General features: G+C 41.4%; 1 protein-coding gene across 3 annotated transcripts; it reads left to right on the top strand.

The window, feature by feature from the left end:
* The first annotated feature begins 2 nt into the window (after window positions 1-2).
* fahd2a (fumarylacetoacetate hydrolase domain containing 2A) lies at window positions 3-18,904 on the top strand. Of its 3 annotated transcripts, none has more exons than XM_039768373.1 (8): window positions 3-97; window positions 4,576-4,814; window positions 4,926-5,142; window positions 5,816-5,875; window positions 6,056-6,215; window positions 9,447-9,555; window positions 14,161-14,248; window positions 18,478-18,904. In XM_039768373.1, the coding sequence occupies exons 2-8, from the start codon at window positions 4,579-4,581 to the stop codon at window positions 18,538-18,540; spliced, it is 933 nt and encodes a 310-aa protein (XP_039624307.1). In that variant the 5' UTR covers window positions 3-97; window positions 4,576-4,578; the 3' UTR covers window positions 18,541-18,904. The 3 variants fall into 3 exon arrangements, with proteins under 3 accessions (XP_039624307.1, XP_039624306.1, XP_039624308.1); XM_039768372.1 differs by lacking the exon at window positions 3-97 and adding an exon at window positions 112-329; XM_039768374.1 differs by lacking the exon at window positions 3-97 and adding an exon at window positions 112-329 and having other exon boundaries at window positions 4,617-4,814.
* The last annotated feature ends 3,141 nt before the right edge of the window (window positions 18,905-22,045 follow it).

Below are 22,045 nucleotides of genomic sequence, written 5' to 3' on the forward strand. Positions count from 1 at the left end.
TATTTCCCTCGAATAAGAAAGCTACCGGCTTTTACATATTAACTGGTGCTCTGCACGGCAAGCTTCGTGTCAACTGTGCATGCTATAAAGACGGAAGGTGAGCCGAGGTCAGCCGGCGAGTATGCAGATATGAGTTCTGTTTTCCCGGAAACACATGACTTAAACCGGAGGGTCAGAGTCCGACTACAGATTGTTCGCTGCTTCTAAAAACGCTACGACATTGCCTCTCGTTCAAAGGGCAAAGAAAGGAACTGAAATCCAAATCCAGAAGAAAAATTTGGGAACGGCCAAGAATTATATGGGAATATAAAGTGTTGTGTGAATTACTGGTGAGACGAAACATCAAATGGCCCCCTTCTCTAACTAAAACCTTCTCCACACCTTACGTGCGATGCAGTGAGTGGTAGGAAAAGTCCGTGCTGGAGTGCCTGAGTGCCTCGTTGCAGTATTATACCCGGCATGGAACACTATTGCATAATTATTCGTTCAGTTTTGGCAGTACCTGCATTTAAAAGAAACCTGTCAGGTGTTTTCTCCCCTTAAAATCCTCGGGCTGTTTTCTGATTTTCCTTTTTAACGTCTTGGCGCATTTATAATTAAAGAGCAATTGCATTTAATTTGATGTTTTAAGTATGTAGTGAGAAGTATATCAAAATGACAGCTTTTATTGGCTAACTAAAAAGCTTACAATATGCAAACTTTCGAGGCAACTCCGGCCTCTTCTTCAGGCAAGATGTAATCAATTTAAGTATGTAATAGTTTTTCATTTTTGCTGAAGGGTGGTCCTCGGTAAAGCCAATAGCAGCCTAACTGCAGCGGGTGGATTTATATCCCTGGCCTTGTGTGTGAGTTTGATCCTAATGTGCCTAAGACATGTTTGGGTAAATTATGAGAAGGCTGGTGATTCAGCAGAGTTCGCTTCCTGCCTTTTACTGATGTTCTTGGGAAAGGCTGTGAATTATGTGGCTATGAATTGTGCAAAGCAACTCCAAATAATGGATGAACAAATCCTGCAGGAACTGGAAATGTAGATTGTAGAATTCAAAATTGTTAAATGACAACCTGTGGTGCCCAAGGTGTAATTTGTAATGGTTTATCACCAGGCACCCACGTCTTATGATAACTGATTCAGTTTCTTAAAAATCATTTTAAAAAGAATTGTATGTGATTCAAATGGAGAACACCATATAAACAGGCCAGTGGTCTGCTCAATGGGCTAACATTTGTGAGAAGGTGTTTATTTACAGTGCAGTAAAATGTAACTTTTGAAGATGAGATTGATTGCATGCACCGTAGCACAAATGGACCAATTTTTTTCCATTCCTGGTGTGCATAATGCGGGTTTCTGAATTAATTGATGAATGTTCTGATTATTGTTCTAAGCTGTTCTGTGATTGGGCCAGAATCACATTAAGTGATGGTGCATCTCCATATTAAACTGTCAAGTCTTGTGTTCAGATCCCCTGCCTGGGGTCACTGTCTGTACTGAATGTGCATGTTTTCTGTGTGCCTGCTTGTGATTTCTTTGAAACATCCCAAAGATGTGCATTTTGGGATAACTGGAAACTCAAAATTAGGCTTGAATGTGTATCCTGTGATGGGTTATTTCCCCATCCAGGTTTTGTTTCCACTTTCACGAACTATCCAACTAAAAAATAGCAAAACGTAGCTAGCAAAATGAACTTGAGAAATGATCTCCTCATAGTTCTTGTTCTAGTGTTCAGGCAGGCAGTTTGGTGTAGTGGTTAAGGCTTTGGACCTCAAACCTTATCTTGCTACTGACTCATGTGAGCATCAGCAAGTCACTTAACCTGCCTGTGCTCCAATTGGAACAAAAATAAATATAACCAATCGTATCTCTCAAAATATTGCAAGTCAGCTTGTATAACTATAATAACTAGTGTTTAGGGTTAAAGGCAATTCAACACCACGCTACTTAGTATTGTAAAACTGTATTTGATTTGAAGGAAACTGTACTTTTATATAACTGATATTTAATGTGATATACGGCTGCTGATTCTTATTCTTGTCAGTTTCTTAATGTATTATTTTTAATAGGTCGCATATTAATTTAGAGTAATTTGTTATTATTCAGGTTTGAGAGACAGAAATGAAAGAAAGAACATTTAGTGGTGGTTTCTTTGGTTTACAGTACTGTTAAGCATTTGCATTCTAAATTATTTCAAAGTTGTTTCTTCAAAGTAGTTCACAAAGCACATCACAGTGTAGCCTACAATTAAAGTAGTCACTTAAAGGATTACTCCATCTAAAAATTATTTTTTTTATATGTTACACCATTTAGTTTATAGTGATTGGTAATAAAAAAAAATGATCTCAGATTCACATGCAGAACAGAGAGAAAAGTTTCTGATATATTAGGCATTTGACTGCGTTCAGTGCTGGACAACAGCAAAAAGTATGAAAAAGTACATGAAAAAATGGACGTTACTTGTGCCACATAATCCACATGTCATGTCGTCTAATTCTTGTGCTCATAATGTTTCAAACACGTTTTTTTTTTAAATAAAATGTTATTAAATAAACTACCTTCAGTAACGGTCTCATGAATGAAAATGGGATATTCTCAGATGTTAACAAGCATTTCAATTGCAGAGCTGCCTGCTGTTGTTACGTTTATATTTATAGCTGTGAGCCACAACTGAAGCACCTAAAAGGGGGTCTTTCTCAGGATTGCTGTTCCCAAGATTTCTTCCATTTTTTTTCTCCTACAAGGATTTTTTTTTTTTTTTTTCCATGAGTTTCTTCTTATCTCCTTAGGAAGTCAAGTCTGGGGAGGCTTTCAAAAAATCTGTCTGTTAAAGCTCAGTATAATAATAATAATAATTCATTACATTTATATAGCGCTTTTCTTACTACTCAAAGCGCTAGCCACACAGGGAGGAACCAGGAAGTGAACCCACAATCTTCCCACAGTCTCCTTACTGCAAAAGCAGCAGCACTACCCTCTGCGCCACCTGTGAGGTATGGCATTCCTATGCAAGAAATAAATTATTGTTGTTGAGTTCTGCTAGATGATCTATCGCCAGTCTGTGAAGCTGACGTTCTGCCTGTTGAAGGATCTCAGATCAGGAAGGCTGCTGATTCCTGAAGGGATCGTTGGGTCCTTGAGCAAGGCCCTTAACCTGTATATTGCTCCAGGGGCCTAATACAATGGCTGACCCTGCACTCTAACACCTAAAGGTCATGAGGAAATGCAATCTCCCAATGGGGAGTTTTACAGTGTTCCAAAAAAAGTTTCTCTTCCTGATTATATTTTCATTCACTTTAACTTTTAATCTTTGATTGCATTTCTCACCCAGTGTACTCTTTTTATTGATATCACATGAAGTGCAACATTAGCTAATGAATAAGCTGTTACTGGGCTGGACTCGCGACCAATAAATGTGGAGGAGAGGCAGGTCTTCAGTTCAGATGCTCGGATGCCTCTGAGCATATTCCATTTTCATCTACAAGAGTGCTTTCCAGAGGTGGTTTATTTAACAATATTTTAGAAAAGCATGTGTGTTTGAGATGTTGTAAGCATACACGGAGATGACTTGACATATAGATAATGTGACTCAAGTAAAATCAAATGTTTTTCATGGACATTTTTGATACTGTTTGTTGTTGTCCAGCATTTGGGCTGCATCAGGAGTGGGCAGGAGGAAGAGTATAGGAACCTACTCAAGGACTTTGTTAAATGGTGCGACTCAAACCACCTACAACTGAACACCAGCAAAACCAAGGAGCTGGTGGTGGATTTTAGGAGGCCCAGGCCCCTCGTAGACCCTGTGATCATCAGAGGTGACAGTGTGCAGAAGGCACAGACCTATAAATACCTGGGAGTGCAGCTGGATGATAAATTGGACTGGACTGCCAATACTCTGTGTAAGAAAGGACAGAGCCGACTAAACTTCCTTAGAAGACTGGCGTCCTTCAACATCTGAAATAAGATGCTGCAGATGTTCTATCAGACTTTTGTGGCGAGTGCCCTCTTCTATGCAGTGGTGTACTGGGGAGGCAGCATAAAGAAGAGGGACACCTCATGTCTGGACAAACTGGTGAGAAAGGCAGGCACTATTGTAGGCATGAAGCTGGACAGTTTGACATCCGTGGCAGAGCGACAGGCACTGAACAGGCTCCTGTCAATCATGGAGAATCCACTGCATCCACTGAACAGGATCATCTCCAGACAGAGGAGCAGCTTCAGCGACAGACTGCTGTCACCGCCCTGCTCCACTGACAGACTGAGGAGATCGTTCCTCCCCCACACTATGCAACTCTTCAATTCCACCCGGGGGGGTAAACGTTAACATTATACAACAATATTGTCCGTCTGTTATACCTTCATTGTTATCACTGTTTAATGTAATATTTTCTTTATCAGTATGATGCTGCTGGAGTATGTGAATTTACCCTTGGATGGATGTATGTATGTATGACAAGTGTTGTTATCTCGTATCTGTATGAAAACATGACATTAAAGTACTGCCTTCTAATACAGTCCATGTCTATATGTGTGTGCAATGTATACAATTTATGTAAATATAATTTTTTTTTCTCCTGGTTCTGCAGTAGATGATCGTGAAAAGAATCTCTCATTACCTTTTGCACAGAAGTGGCAGGCGATTTCTCTCTGGTGCCATGAGGCTAGTCCAATTTCAGCCCAAGGGTGGACCTCGGGAGATAAGAATTGGAGTGGAGGAGAGCAATGGAGGCAATATTATTGATCTGAACGCCTTTGATCCTACATTGCCACACACCATGAGGGGACTCCTGGAAATGGGACCACATGGAATGGAGACCGCAAGAAGGTGAAAGTTCTTGGCGATCTTGCTAATCACAAATAATGTCATGTCAAGGTGCTGATTTGCCTTTTGCAATTATCTAGTCCCATCTCCTGATGGTTGCTTTCTCTAACGCAGAGCTTTAGGCAGTGGTCAGCATGTAGTGCCACGCAGTCAAGTCTCTATCCTTTCACCCATCACAAATCCTGACAAGGTGATCTGTGTGGGAATGAACTATGAAGATCACTGCCGGGAGCAGAATGTACCATTGCCAAAAGAACCCATTATCTTCAACAAGTTCCCCAGCTGCATTGTGGGACCATATGATGACATCATATACCCAGCAGTGACCACCGTAAGTATGCTTTGGGAGCTCCGGCATCCTTTAATGTTTCTCCTTCCTGAAGTTTTTTTTATTGCTGAAAGAGTGACCCAAGGAGTGTAGAAAACGAAATATGACTGAAGTTGCTACTTTATTTTACAGTCTTGATAAGTTAGGAGCAGGCACTGATACAGTTCATTCCCGCACCTACCAAATGTCAAACCAACTCAGGATCCAGATTAGGACCTGAGTGCAACCATACAATGGGTGATACCTCAGCACCACATTAGTTCAGATGGAGTGGAACAGTGTGAGCTTTTTTTATGGTGGCTGGAGTGCCAATTCTCTCACCAAGCCCCAAGTATTTCCCTGCAGGTTGGAGGGCCTACATGCAGGGCTGGATGCAGATTAACGTCATACCCAGGACGGGCATTGCTCAAGGGCCCAACAGAGCAGAGACCCTTTTGGAATTTTACGGGATTCGAAGCGGCAACCTTCTGCTTGCCAGTGCAGATCCCTAGCCTCAGAGCCACCACTTGATAGTGCAATTAATAAAAAAAAAAAAAACTTTTTTGCTGCATTTTAAAATAAACTTTTGTCTGGATAAAAATGCAAATTTTCCATCCTAGTTTAGAGAAGCAGTTCCTATCATGTAATGTTTTATAAGTAAGGTGCTTTGACTTGATTTGCATGTTGTGTCCCACAGGAGGTGGACTGGGAGGTCGAGCTCGCATTTGTGATTGGGAAAACAGGAAAACTCATAGAGGTAAGTACACACAGGTGTGCACGTTGAATCTGAAGGATCTGCAAATACGTACTGTATGTGAAATCTGGCTCAGTCTCAGAAGTTAAAGAACATAGGAGACATTGTTACTCAGTACATGTTTTGATGCTTGAAATGCACAGGAGAATAACTGTTTGTGCTGATTAGCTCTATCGTTTGTAGGAAAAGGATGCACTCGGATACATTGCTGGCTTCACTGTGGCAGATGATGTCAGTGCACGCGATTGGCAAAAGCGGAATGGGAAGCAGTGGCTCCTGAGCAAAACTTTTGATACCTTCTGCCCTCTTGGACCAGCACTTGTTACCCCAGATGCTCTGTCAGGTGAGCCAGGGCTAGTTGTCATGTTACACACGTACATTAGTTGTTAGTCACAGATACAATGGTTTTTATGTTGTATTTGCTATATTTTAAGGAAATCTAATTTCCTTTGTAATTGAGAGCAGTTATCCAACAATCAGTGGTTATCCATCCATCCATCTATCGATTTTCCAACCCGTTGAATCCGAACACAGATTCACAGGGGTCTGCTGGAGCAAATCCCAGCCAGCACGGGGCGCAAAGCAGGAAACAAACCCTGGGCAGGTCGCCAGCCCACCGCAGGACACACACACACACACACACACCCCAATCCATGTAACCTGCATATCAGTGGTTATGTATTTTGCTATTCCAGTGCATGGTTAATGTTTGACAGGGCATGCCTGATAATAGTGCAAGATGGAACACTGGTCGGTCCATCACACGTGTCATAATCGTACATATTCATATCTGACCAGTTCTTTGAAAATTGTTAGAATTCCAGAGTGTCGGGAGAGACTTCTGCCATAGCTCAGCTGCGCCAGCTCACACTTACCCAGGAGTTCCCAGGTTGGCTGGCAGCCTTCCTGTGTGAGGATGAGTTAAACGGAGAAATCTCATGTGCAGAGAATGACAAGGCCAAGAATCATCCATCCATCCATCCATCCATTTTCCAACCCTTTGAATCCGAACACAGGGTCATGGGGGTCTGCTGAAGCCAATCCCAGCCAACACAGGGCATAAGGCAGGAACTAATCCCGGGCAGGGTGCCAACCCACCGCAGGACACACACAAACATACCAAGCACGCACTAGGGCCAATTTAGAATCGCCAATCCACCTAACCTGCATGTCTTTGGACTGTGGGAGGAAACCCACGTAGACACAGGGAGAACATGCAAACTCCACGCAGGGAGGACTCGGGAAGCGAACCCGGGTCTCCATACTGCGAGGCAGCAGTGCTACCACTGCGACACCCTGCCGCCCCGGCCAAGAATCAAATCAGACCCAAGTTTGTGTTTGAGCTGCATTAATAACTGCATTACCTTTCCACCATCGGTGTAATCCTGTATAAGCATAATACTTTGTGTATCTCTTTAACCTGATCTTTTATATTTAAAGTTAGGAAAACTGGTGGCTGATAAAGCCAACCTTTCCAGTTGGTAGAAGTCAGACTTTTGATCAAAGGCATTATATAAAAACTGCCAGTGATCACTTCGAACAGATGTGAACAACAATACCACAAAATGTATAATTCTTGCTTTTAATCTTTAGTTTATATGAAAGATATATGTGCAAAACTGAATACTGACAACTGCATATTAAAAGATACACACAAACACCATTATGTTTGCTAGAACCTAGAAGTGTTTATCATTACAACATTAAATGTCTACACCTTCTCATGCCATGTTTTTATTTTTACAATCTTACAGTGTCCTTTTAATTTAATTAAGAAAACAGATCTAAAATAAGGATGACATGATTGTCTGATTTTTATCCTTGTTTTTCTCTAGTAAGCTGTTCTCCATTTATGAACAGTTTTCCTAATGTACTGTATATATAAAAAAGGCACTCTCAAAGTCCTTGTCCAGTTGCATTGCTCTGAATTTTCCATGTAACTGAATTTCAAAGCTGGCACCTCAGCTGTTAAAAGCACGTTGATAGAAGAAAAAGAAAGTGCTTAGTGGTGACCAATGCCATAGGCTTGTTTTTCAAAACAGGAAGGTGATATAAACTGCAACGTTAGGAAATTGCTGAGTAGCAGTGTTTGAAAGTACAGTCACGATATTCTGAAGCAGGGATTTAAGTGAGACTCTTAGATGTGCTATTTTGAAAAGACAAGTTATCTCAGGCATTTATAGATCTGGAAAAGGTGTACAATAGAGTTCCAAGGGATGTAGTGTTTTTATGTACAAGAAAGAAGAAACTTCCAAAAACTGTGGTGTGCTCCCCCGACTATAGACCTTTGATCACACCCTTATCTGCCCTTTTATCTTTACCACATTTTCATGCAGTTTTCCAGCCTTCCAAACTCGATTCTGTCTGGGTGGTGTTCTTTTACTTTCCACTAATGTATTATATGTTGACTACCACTTCCATGCCCCATGTATAAATCATTTACTATATGTATATGTTTATACTACAACATATTGAGTGTGTGTGTGTATGTGCATTATTTCCTCTTTCATAGTTTGCATGTTCTCTCCGTGTCTGCGTGGGTTTCCTCCGGGTACTCCAGTTTCCTCCCACAGTCCAAAGACATGGAGGTTAGGTGCACTGGCAATCTTAAATTGTCCCGTGTGTGTGTGTGTGTGTGTGTGTGTGTGTGTGTGTGTGTGTGTGTGCACCCTGTGGTGGGCTGGTGCCCTGCCCGGGGTTTGTTTCCTGTCTTGCACCCTGTGTTGGCTGGGATTGGCTCCAGCAGACGCTCGTGACCCTGTAGTTAGGATATAGCGGGTTGGATAATGGATGGATGGATGGATACATGCACTTTAGACTTTATTTGCATATCTTGTCTACTATATAGTATATATTTTCAGTTTTTATTGTAATGGACCATATTGCATATGCACTGCATTGTTGTCCCCTTACACTATTCTCCCCATCCCATGTGACTTTACGGTGGCTGTTACATGTGGTCGTGTCATCCAAGGATTTCATTGTACTCTATGAATATGCAAGGAAATAAAGCTTGAAACTGAATTTAATGGATTTAAAAAATATATAAATTGAACTTTGTGTGCATACATGCATTTTTAGCAAAGTAATTGCCAAAGTTTGTTTTAAACCACTGCGGTGGACTGGTGCCCTGCCCGGAGTTTGTTTCCTGCCTTGCGCCCTGTGTTGGCTGGGATTGGCTCCAGCAGACCCCTGTGACCCTGTAGTTAGGATAAAGCGGGTTGGATACTGGATGGATGGATGGATGCTGGTTCATTTGCCACTTACATACCTCTGAGTGATCATGAACAAGTCACTTGTTTATCCACAAGGGCTCCACTGTAAAAACCTATGTAAGATAAATATAAGTCTCCTTGGGTAAAGGTTTCTATTTCATTATCAATGCTAGTGTTTTAAAAGCAGAATGTATAATAGCTATTAAAATATGGTTCTGAAAGCAGTGACTGCATAATATATTGTAGAAGTTAACATTAATTTGTTTTTAAAGCATCTTGTGCAGGAATAGTAGTATCGCATGTGTAGAGTAGAGTGACATTCTTACTTCGAGGGCAATTTAACCATTTTGTCTGTCCAGATCCACACAACCTGAAAATTTGCTGCCGAGTCAATGGAGAAGTCGTTCAGGACAGTAACACCAACAAGATGATCTTTAAAACAGCGAAGCTCATTTCCTGGATGTCCCAGTGAGTACCACTAAAGACCCAGTAGCAGAAGTGAGAAACTAGAAACGTCCATGCAGGATGAACTGTGCACATTCTGAAGAAATACGAAAACATTATTTATACAAGAACAATTTTGGCTGTACAAGGTAACAGGTTATCCAGGTAGCAGATATAAATACGTTTAGAGACAACAGTAGTTTGGTTTTTTAATATTTAAAAATGTTTTTTTTTTCTATTTTCAATGTCTGTATTCCTTTTGTAGTTAGTACACATGCAGTACTTCCTCAAAGGTTACTGTACTTACACTATGCATCCTCATTATACACTTCTGCATGTTTATGCTGTGGATTGTTGGTTATTGCCCATTATTCCTGCTGTCTTGTTACAAATTTCAAATATATTGTAAAAATGTATGTAAGCTTTCACAAGGCAGAATATTAAAAAGTACTACACCAGCAAAACCCAGGACAATAACTAGGAAGAAAGACTGTGAAAGTTGCACAAGAGTACAACTAAGAGCAACACACCACAGCTATGGAGGCAGTAAATTTGATAAACAAAGCCTTCACACTCTCAGAGAAATATAAGCTAGGAATGCAGAAAAGGAAAAAAAGTGATAATCGGGCACAAATCAATAAAATAGCACAGGTGGATGTTCCCCTGGAAAGACTGGCTCTTGAACAATATAAATGTTTTTGTAAAAGTCAAACAAACAAAATGTAACAGTTTCTCCCAAAGAACATCCATCTGTCTTTTTTCTTTTAAACCCCTTGAGCCAAAGGAAGGGTTAAAGGAGTAAATCCCGGCTGTGTGAGCTTCTGGAAACGCAGGTCCTTTTAGAATGAGGCATGGAGGTAGATGTCATCTAGCAGCCTATGCACCTAATGCTTCTCTGTTGAATCTTTTTGTCATTTTACTGGTAGAAGAAAAAATAAAGATTGTTAATGTATAGGGTGAGGGTGGTCCTGATCTAATTATGCAATTTTCATTACACGATAACTTATTCCGTTTATTACATAGAAGATCACCTGAAAAATCCTGGACCATTGAGAAGTGTGCGAACTGATGACATGAAGAATCGTCTTCGTGCCAAACTGGAATTGTCCCCGCATAAATCAAAGTCATCCAGATGATCTGGATCTGCATAAGTAGATCTGGACCACCCTATAGTACTAGGACACTGGTATTAACGAAAGCTTGAGAACACATACATGGCGTTTCACATGTGCACATTATGATGTCCAAAGTTAATATTGACAGCCTAGCATAACACTCTCAACCCAGCTTAATCTAGTTTGGGGTCATGGTGGTGCTGGAGTGTATTATGGCTGCATTGGTCACAGCCCTGGATGAGGTGGCAGTCCTCCACAGTGCAACCTAACCTGCCCATCCTTGGGGGTGTGGGAGGAAAACTGGACTGTAAGTTTTTAAGGTTGTGAGTCAGCTGGTGATACAAGTGCAGGCCCACAATCCCTTATCTAAAGTTCTGAAATTCAAAATAATCAGGAAATGTTTTTTTTGGGTTTTTTTTTGGATGCGGAACATGATCTAAAGCTAGTGATGGCGGGTGATATGTGATCTCTTTCTATGGCACAAACTAAAGCCTTTGTTTGCACAACTCGATTAAGACTGAATATAACGCAACAAGTTTCAGCACTTTTACAACAGTTCAGATTAGTTCTTTGAAAAGATGAAAAGATTAAAGTGAATTTGAAATAACCATGTAAAGAAAAACACATTTTAGAAACCATGTTTCTTCAGTGACATCAACACAAATAATGTTTGGAGTAATTCCAAATTGTCAGATAAGAAACTGGCATCATTGTATATATATGTGTAGTCTTGTGAGATACAAGAGAAGGACATGAAAACAGAAATTACTTGTTATTTAGACCAACACATAAGTTTATCTGAAATGTTTGTGAGCATTTTTAATTTATCCATCCATCCATTATCCAACCCGCTATGTCCGAACTACAGGGTCACGGGGGTCTGCTGGAGCCAATCCCAGCCAACACAGGGCGCAAGGCTGGAAACAAACCCATGGCAGGGTGCCAGCCCACCGCAGGGCACACACACACACACACACACACACACACACACACACACACACACAACGGACAATTTAAAATCAGCAGTGCACCTGACCTGCATGTCTTTGGACTGTGGGAGGAAACCCACGCAGACACGTGGAGAACATGCAAACTCCACGCAGGGAGGACCCGGGAAGCGAACCCGGGTCTCCCAACTGCGAGTCAGCAGCGCTACCCACTGTGCCACCCATTTTTAATTTATAACATTTAAAATAAGTTGACCTGTTAAAATGCTGTATGTTTATTTTTTCAGTACAATTTTCATTAAAGTAAAACAGCAATAGGTACAGCTTTCTGAACAGACAAGAATACATCACCTCATCTAACTTACATGGAAAACTTGGGGGTTGGTGGCAGGATTGGCACACCAGTCACTGTAAAAACAACCCCTCACACAGTTCCAGCATGGTGCTGAGGTGTCACCCGTTGCATAGCTGCACTCGAGTCCCGTTCCAGGTTGTTGTTCATGTGGTGGGTGCAGCAACAAGCTGTAATCAGTGCATGCTCCCAACCTCCTCCTTTGTGTTCCTACGGGACATTGTTGTTTGTTCATTTATAAAATCTGCTATTGTCAGATGAAGGAAAAAAAAAGTTTAATTTTTCTGATCAAGTCGTCGCCAGTCTGGATTAATCTTTAATTATGGTAGGTGTTGTCATTAAATATTAGGAGCAGATGTTTGAGTTGAATAGAGCCACACATGCTAGAGCCTAGAGTGCAAATCAGCTCTGTCAGCCATTTGCAATCTGTTTATTGGACTTTGTCCTTCTTTTATGACCATTCCAAAATTAATGTTTTGTGGGAGAAACCTCAAGGTGAAGTTAATTTCATTTTTTTGTTTGACCCACTGAGTAACAGGTACATTTGTGGGCATTTGTTCACCCTACTCTTTTGTATTATTAGAGTCTGCTGTGGAGCAGCCTTCAAACACACCGTGATCCTGTTGTGATCTGATCAGTGCAAACAAGAGCAGAAGGTGGCTGTGTGAATTATCAAAGGGAGTTAAAGCTCATGCAATGCAATGTGCAATGCCTCCGTTTATTACAAACTAGCTGAAATACCCAGCATTGCCTGGGAGGAAAATATAATAAAACAAAATAGAGTTTTAAAAATAAATTAACAAACAATGAGGACTCACTAATGTGTTGTCTTGCGGTCTTGTATGTATGTTATCATCCAGTTGACGCTCGGAACTGGCCAACTCTATTTAATTTCAAAAGCAGCAGGGGTGTGGTGGGGCTCAAACATAAAGAATGCTGGCAGTCACCTCCAGTTCGCCCTCTGGTGGTCGTTCCGAGTGTCATGGATGATAACATACATACAAGACCGCAAGAGCAGGGAAAGGGGGTGGGTTACAGCATTTTTAGTTGACCAATGAGAAACATGTGTACCAAATTTCATAAAAATCACTCCATACATAACATTGAGGTATATATAGAGATAGATATATAGATATAGGTTGCAATGTGTATTAAATATGTTCACTTGAGGAACCGACAATTTCATGCAGTTCTTATATAGAGATATGTGCTTAAATACACAGCAGATGCAATGACCTAAAAAAGAGAAATGGATCTTTTACTTGGAAAGTGACAAAGGCAAACAAATGACGTCATAAGATAATATGACTTTGCAGTGCCAGCCAAAATGTAACTGCTTCATGACTGTCAAATTTTCTGGTATTTGAATATTTTAACATATGACCACAGATTAAAGCAAAATGGAAGTAAGAGATTTGTGAGTTATGAAAGACCATGTGAGCTTTTAAGGCAATATAAGTGCCTTTCGAAAGACACTGTGTCTTTGTTCTCCTACCTGCAAAGAATTGTTTTTCATCAATTTTGAACCCCAGTTCCTTTTCACACCCTCCTCTTAAATGGATGACTAGAAGAAGCTAATATTTGTATAACATTTTGAATATTTGTATGCATTGTGTATGAGAAAGTTGTGGATCTTTCAGGGTACATTTGCCCTGTCATTTACTGTTTTGTTGGGAACTGTGCATACTTTTGGGGTATATATTATTCTGTTTAAATGGGATTTGTAAAAAGAATCCCCAGCTTATCACTGAGAGTTTGTTGTGCACTGTACATATTTAAGTATCTTTGTTGACTCTTCTATCCATCCATTTTTCTTTAAACCTGCATCTTTCACTACAGCACTGAGAAGAGTCAAAGCCTGTGCCAGTGGCATTGTGAATAAGGCAAGGACCAACTCCTCTTTTAACAGCCCTCACTAACTCATTCACTCACTCACTTACCCAGAAGGAGTCACTCTAGAGCTGCTGTTGAACAAAGCTACACATTGGGGATTCACAAGCTAAACAAATGCATTTTAAATCTGGCATCTAAAACAGGCCTCTAATATTCAGGGTTTAAGATAGAGCAACATCACACATTTGAAGAATTTGGCAAGTAATATTTACACAATCTACCCTAACCTACATATGATAGGCACAACTGTAAAGTGAGCATACTGTAATTTGGGTTAGGTGTGGAGTGTAAACGGCACTTTCTGTGATTTTTAAACTTGCAGGTTCACCACGCTTTATCCAGGAGATGTCTTCTTAACAGGAACACCTCCAGGAGTTGGCGTCTTTAGAAAACCACCAGTGTTCCTTAAGGTACTTTTTTTTTTTTTTTTACCTCACTCACTTTGGTATTGCTTCTTAAATTAACAAATATTTTTTTAAGATTACAAGTAATGCAATGCAAATTTAAAAAAAGTTATTTGTCATGTAAGGGTTATTGCATTTTAACTGAACAGTTTTTCAAACAAAATTCTTGCATCACCATTTTTAATTTTGATAAAACTTAGCACATAAATTACACTTACTTTCCAGAGTTCATAAATATTTTATCAAAAAATACATACTTTTATGATTAAAAACCTTTGACTACACCAATATCAGCTAAATAAAACACAAAAAGTTTGGTGCTTTAAGGATTTCTCTCCAAAAGACCGGTGCCTTACAGTCCTTCACCAAGATCTTTGTGATGCACAACCCTGGAGTGAAGTGTCCCAATCTGTCAGCTTTTATTGTACCAAGTACAGTATATTCAGTTTTTTGCACCTAAACAAGCCCTCCTAACAAGTATTGGTGTAGCAATTGTAGAAATGTAAAAGGCAGCGTGGGGTTCTGGTTAAGACTTGGGACTCCAAACCCTAAGGCTGTGGGTTCAAATCCTGCCACTGACACTGTGTGACCCTGAGCAAGCTGCAGGGATCTCTGGTATCCGGGGTGAACTTATCCAGGCTGGTGGTAAGGCTGTCCTCCTGGCATTGCAAGCAATCTTTGCTTCCATTTGGGAGACTGGCATCATTCCAACTGACTGAAAAACGGGACTTGTCGTCCCTATCTGGAAAAGGAAGGGTGATTGCCTGGATTGCAGCAATTACAGGGGGATAACACTGCTCTCGGTGCCTGGTAAGGTCCTTGGTCATCCTCAATAGGATCCGTGATCACTTGCTCACCTACCAGTAACTGGAACAGTCTGGTTTTACGCCAAAGAAGTCTACCATCGACTGCATCCTGGCACTGAGGGTTCTCATGGAGCGCAATTGCAAATATCGTCAGAGTTTCTTTGCAGCCTTTGTTGATTTTCGTAAAGCGTTCGACTCAGTTGATCGAGCTGCCCTGTGGGACATCCTGAGGGTTCACGGGATCCCCTCGAGGTTGCTGGATATCATGGCCGGCCTGTACAGTGGTACTGTGAGTGCTGTGCAGAGTGGAGGCAGGACCGCTGTGTTTTTCCCAGTTGATTCTGGGGTTCGTCAGGGGTTTGTTCTGCTCCTACTCTGTTCAATGTTTGTATGGACTGGGTGTTGGCCAAGGTCATGGGGTCCAGCGGCTGTGGGGCATCTGTTGGTGAAGAAAGATTCATGGATCTTGACTTTGCTGACAATGCTGTGATCTTCGCAGAGTCAATGGAGGCTGTGATCGGGGCGCTCGAGAGACTGAGTGAGGAGTCTGAGTGTCTGGGCTTGCGAGTGTCCTGGATAAAAACAGCCATCAGCAGTGCGTCTGTTTGCAGAGAGAGTGTCGACCTCCTCGAGAGGTTTACTTACCTTGGCAGTGACATTCATGTCTCTGGTGACTCTTCCTATGAAGTCAGTAGACTGATTGGGAGAGTATGGGGGGTCAATGAGGTCACTGGAAAGGGGTGTGTGGTGCTCCTGATATCTGTGCAAAAGGACGAAGATTCAAGTCTTTAGAGTCCTGGTGCTTCCTGTCTTGCTATATGGTTGCGAGACATGGATGCTGTCTAGTGACCTGAGACAAAGACTGGACTCCTTTGTTACTGTGTCTCTCTGGAAAATCTTAGGGTACCGTTGGTTTGACTTTGTGTTGAATGAACGTTGCTCATGGAGTCCTGAATGAGGCACATTACCTGCATTGTGCGGAAGCGTCAGTTACGGCACTACGGCCATGTGGCGCGTTTTCTTGAGGGTGATCTGACTCGCAAGATCCTCATTGTTGGGGACCTGAGTGGCTGGACCAGGCCAAGGGATTGACCACGTAACACCTGGCTGTAGCAGATAGAGGGTCATTTCCAGAAGGTGGGGACTGGACTGTGTGTCTGCCTTTGGGGTTGCCAACCGGGATCCCGAGTTGTGTAGTGGGTGCGGCAACGCACTGTAGCAGTGCATGCTCCCCAACTTGAGTTGAGATAGATAGATAGATATGTATTTATGTATGTGAAAATAAGTATATTACAAACACACATGTAATATAAATAAACAGTGATTTGGATATAGTCTGAAAGAACAATATAAAATGGGGGGGAAAAGTGACAGTCATACAGTGTATCAGTGCCGAAAGGCAATACAGCAAAGTAATGCTGGCTGGTGCAAAAGTACTGATGGGAGAGTGACTTTCACGGTATTCCTAACATCTACTGGGCCCAATTAGGGGATACACAAAATGGAGGACAACAAAATGGAGGACAACAAAATGGCAGCCTCTCTGGCCCTGAAATAAGAATAGCAAAAACAACTGAAATCAAACAAATCACCAGGCCCAGATAATATTTATCCTCGTGTTCTTAAGGAGGCCAGTGAGTACATATATAAACCCTTGACACACATTTTTAGGAAGTCACTGCATACTGGAGAGACTCCGAAGGACTGGAAAATGGCAAATATCATCCCATTATATAAAAAGGGTGACAGAGCAGATCCAAGCAACTATAGGCCAGTAAGCTTAACATGTATCACAGGAAAATTAATGGAAGGAATTATTAAGGATAAGATTGAGCAACACATGGCAAGGATGGGAGTTATTCTGAACAGTCAGCATGGGTTCAGAAGGGGGAGGTCGTGTTTTACTAACATGCTGGAATTCTATGAGGAGGCAACAAAACGATACGATCAAAGCGGAGCTTATGATATTATTTATCTGGACTTTCAGAAAGCATTTGATAAGGTGCCACATGAGAGGTTGGGCATCAAGTTAAAGGAAGTGGGAGTTCAGGGTGATGTTTGTAGATGGGTGCAGAATTGGCTCAGACACAGGAAGCAGAGGGTGAGGGTGCAAGGAACCTCATCAGAACTGGCCGATGTTAAGAGTGGTGTCCACAGAGGTCAGTGCTAGGGGCGCTGCTATTTGTAATGTATATATAAATGATTTAGATAGGAATAAAAGTAACAAGCTGATTAAGTTTGCAGATGATACCAAGATAGGTGGATTAGCAGATAATTTGGAATCCATTATATCATTACAGAAGGACTTGGATAGCATACAGAATTGGGCAGATTTGTGGCAGATGAAATGTAATGTCAGTAAATGTAAAGTATTACACATAGGAAGTAAAAATATTAGGTTTGAATACACAATGGGCAGTCGGAAAATCGAGAGTACACTTTATGAGAAGGATTTAGGAGTCATAGTGGACTCCAAGCTATCAACTTCCAAACAGTGTTCAGAAGCCATTAAGAAGGCTAACAGAATGTCAGGTTATATAGCGCCTTGATGTGTGGAGTACAAGTCACAGGAGGTTCTGCTCAACCTTTATAACGCACTGGTGAGGCCTCATCTGGAGTACTGTGTGCAGTTTTGGTCTCCAGGCTACAAAAAAAGAACATAGCAGCCAGCAGCCGCTTCAGCCTTTGATATTTCCTCCTTGGTCTTCTTTCAGTTGGTGGCCCAGGCATGCTTGCCCTGTGGTTTGGTCACTTGCTTACTACGGTCCTGGGGGACAGTTGCAGACTTCCACGCAGGCCATTTGCCTCTCATGTGTTGGTGCCCCATCCGGGTTTACAGCACCCGTAGAGGATATACAGCCACCTCATGAAAACGCACAGGACCAACCTAGTAATGCCTATAGCAAACTCTTGCCATCTTGGCATCAAATCATTCTGTCCCACTAGGAATTAATAGCTTTGCATGAATGCATTATTCATCTGACACCATGTGTGTACACCAATGTAAGTTTCCATTTGTTGGAAAATAATAATGTGGTGGAAATTGAAGTGACAGTTGTGAAAACCAGTAAAATCTCTGTCGGCTGTAGTGGTGATGACTGCAGGTAACACACACATAGTGGGCCTGTGGATATGCGATTTAGGGGTGAGGATGTGTTTGTATTTGGCTATTAAGGCAAAGCAGACCAATGATCAATTGTGACATTAGAATTCTGAGTTGTATTTGTAATTTGGTGCAACTTGTATTAATGACCCTATAAACCAAGATCATGCCTTAAAGTTATTTGGCTAAAGACTGAGATTTCAGACATTAGTCGTTTCTAGCATTGGAGTATCCTGATGATAAAAAATAATGTCCTCTTTTTAACATTTCAATTCTGTGAATATTTCTTTATCATTTAACACTTTTATCTCTACTCTCTTTTCCAGAAAGGGGATGTGGTGGAATGTGAGATTGAGGAAGTCGGACTCCTCCAGAACAGAGTGGTGTAGAAGAAGAGCCGAAGCAGCTTATTGCATAATTGTGCAATACTTTCCTTTTGAAATGACATTTTACGGAAACGAAACATCACAGTTATAGTCTCCAGTCACATATAGAACATCAGTAAAGGGAGGGACCCCTAAACCCAATCACTGTCTCCATTTGAATTAATCATCACTAATCAGAGGAAATCTCTTCCTTTGCCTTCATATCAAAGAGCACAAGGAGCAAATAATGATTTTTCTTTTTTTTTTTTTACCTGATGAAACGTGTAATAAATGCAAACTAGAAGCTGAACTCGGCTGTCCTTCAAAGCTCTTGTTAAACTGGCCTAACAGCTTAAATGTTTAAATATATTTCAATGACAAGCCTGGAGTCCCGCTGTCTTTGTATATCCACTGTGAGAGTATAAGGGAGTGTCGGGGTGAGAAATGACCAGGAGCGGTCGGGTTTGCATTTCTGTGGCGTAGTCAGTAGGCCACTTTACCTACAGCTCTCGTGGTTGCTTGATAATATTCATAAATATAATGGCAAATGTCTGGACTGTCAGTTTTGTAAAGCAGTGCTCAGCCTTCTGCCGATCTGTCATGCAAGAAAGAGAGCACATGGGCCATGTAATATCTGAGGTGGCTCACTTTACAGAGAGTTGTGGACATTAGTGGACATTAGCAGACTTTACCAGCAATAAGAAGAAGAGCTGCTTATAAACTCGCATGGGTCTTCCTCATAGCTTCAAGGCTAAGTTCCCAGCCCAGTCACAGTCTGGGTGTGTTTCGAATGATCTTCCCATATGCACGTGAGTTGAGTGTGGCAAAGTGGTGTGTGCTTCTGTCTTCTGGCACCCAGTTAGGTGAATTACGTAATATTCTCAAATGTGACACTCCAATTAGGGGTTGCAGTGGTACCATCAGAGGCCAGTGCTGAATGACATGAAAGTCCACTTTAAGGCCCACTCGGGCCAGTTTGAAGTCACCAAACTGAATCTGTTAGCCTACCATACACATCTAGGGAATGTGGGATGAGGGCCCTAGAGCTGAGAGATGGCAGTGCCAACTGCTGCGCCACCATGGCTCCAGTGATCACTAATTGGGAATTTGAAATTGTCTCAGTGCAAGTCTGCTGGTTTTTTTTCCTGCCTTGTGTCAGAAGCTCCTGGTTTTTCTAGCATCTGTGGACACTTTGTACCCTTCAGCCCTTTTGTAAACTGCAAAAACAAACAAGGTATTTTTAACATTTATTTAAAAAAAAAATAATAATATGCATCACTTTAGCACACAATGTTATGTGGCAAATTAATATATACTATGATAGTGAAGAAATAACTTGACTGACTTGAAGAATATCAAATGTATCCTTTTAAAAGTAACATTTAGCTGGGATTCAACAAAATACCGCATGGATAATCTGCCATCTCACAGATACTAAGACAAGTGACTGGTGCTCTTGATATACACCCTGGATTTTAAACCTTGTACCTTAGGAAAATAAAAATCTAATATCTATAATAACTCGTCAAGGGAATCTGTGCAGGGCTTATCGTTGGGACAGACTGGAATAAGCCGTAGTTCGCGTCTAATCATTTTCTGATCCCACTCTGTCAGTTCCAAGTCCACAAGGGGCCTGTTCAAATGTTATCTTCATAACGCCATGAACCGTTTTAAAGACACCCGCTTATGGAGCAAACAAACAAATTGGTGTACACAGCAAAAATATATGCTGATGTAAGAAAAATGAACAGACGTCACTGGAGGGGGCGACCTGACAAGAAACTGAAGCCACTTCCCCTTATAAGGAGCAGACGTCCTCTGCAGTGTGGCCTCCTTATTCATTTACAGACTGATGCCTACATTTCTTGCCTTGGATCTCTTGCTGCTGGGTGTACTGTTATTAAAAAATCAGCAGTATTGTTAGTTTGTCTGTCTGAAGGGGCAGCATACGGCACAAGTTGCATCATGGGAAATGTATTTTGTATGTTAAGGCTTTTAAGACATTTAATATATTCAGCAAGAGGGATCGAGACATCAGTCCCAGAACAGGCAGGTGAAGATCTGCCCTCACACTTGTCAAAAAGCATTTTTCTGCTAGATGAAGGCTGTGGGACAAGACCCTCAATCATTTGTGTCATTTTCTCCAAACCTCAAACTAAAGCTAACATCCTAGACAATAAGGGCCCAGCTCTCTAAGGTGTAATCTTTGCTGCCACCTACTGGCCAGCAGACGTACTAGGCTCCTGGGTTTCTCCTGAGGACTGGACTCTCTAGAGCTGGGATATCACTGTGGCTGCATTTAAAAGATATGGCAAAACAATTCCTGAATTTTGTGAACATGAAAATATACTATTAAAGAAGAAATATAATGATTAAATAATTAGATCATTTAGATCAGTGTTGGTGCCCTGCCCAGGATTGGTTCCTGCCTTGTGCCCTGTGTTGGCTGGGTTAGGCTCCAGCAGATCCCCGTGACCCTGTGTTCGAATTCAGCAGGTTGGAAGATGGATGGATGAATGGGTGGATTTAGCTGCTTTATAGCTACACAAACTTGGGTCTGATTTGATTCTTGGCCGGGGCGGCAAGGTGGCACAGTGGTAGCGCTGCTGCCTCGCAGTATGTATACCCGGGTTCGCTTCCCGAGTCCTCCCTGCGTGGGTTTCCTCCCACAGTCCAAAGACATGCAGGTTAGGTGGATTGGCGATTCTGAATTGGCCCTAGTGTGTGCTTGGTGTGTGGCTGTTTGTCCTGCGGTGGGTTGGCACCCTGCCCGGGATTGGTTCCTGCCTTGTATCCTGTGTTGGCTGAGATTGGCTCCGGCAGACCCCCCGTGACCCTGTATTCAGATTCAGCGGGTTGGAAAATGGATGGATTTCAATCAGTGCTTCCCAAACTCGGTCCTGGGGACCAACTGTGGCTGCAGGTTTTTGTTCCAACCAGATTCTTAATCAGTGAGAACACCTGATAGCACTGAGCTCATTTAATTAGCTAATATTATTTTTCTTTTATTCGACATTCAGAAAAGCACAGCAGCATGATTTTTACATTTATAAAACATTTAGAAATATTTCTGCTTTTGCTATAGATTTAAATGCTTAACTCTCTTGTTGATTTCATATTTTGCCCTTTCTCTGTGCAGTTTTTCCCCTTGTTGTAGCTTATTTATGACAATTTAAAACGAGCAGAGCGGCCACCCAGGCAAACAACACACTGAATAATCAAAGGCTGCAAATACTTTAGCGTCAGACCCACTGATTAGTAAATAATGGATTAAACAATTAGAACACCTAGAAAAGTAGGACGAAAATACTGTTAAAAAGAAACAAATACATTATTCCTCTATAACTGCTTGGTACATTTTAATATATACAGTACTGTGGAAGAGTTTTAGGCAGGAGTGAAAAAATGTTGTAAACAAAGAATGCTTCCAAAAATGGAAGAGTTAATCATTTACTTTGATCAATCAACAAAATGCAGTGAATGAGCAAAAGAGAAATCTAAATCAAATCAATATTTGGTGTGACCACCC

Source organism: Polypterus senegalus, chromosome 11 (assembly GCF_016835505.1).
Source record: "Polypterus senegalus isolate Bchr_013 chromosome 11, ASM1683550v1, whole genome shotgun sequence".
NCBI classification, from domain to species: domain Eukaryota; kingdom Metazoa; phylum Chordata; class Cladistia; order Polypteriformes; family Polypteridae; genus Polypterus; species Polypterus senegalus.

What these genes read in the sequence shown, in the direction of transcription:
- fahd2a (XM_039768373.1), top strand. Translation starts at nt 4,579, where the DNA reads ATGATCGTGAAAAGAATCTCTCATTACCTTTTGCACAGAAGTGGCAGG. An exon ending in TACCCCAGATGCTCTGTCAG is followed by an intron (nt 6,216 to 9,446) that starts GTGAGCCAGGGC and finishes TTGTCTGTCCAG; the next exon opens with ATCCACACAACCTGAAAATT. An exon ending in AACCACCAGTGTTCCTTAAG is followed by an intron (nt 14,249 to 18,477) that starts GTACTTTTTTTT and finishes TCTCTTTTCCAG; the next exon opens with AAAGGGGATGTGGTGGAATG.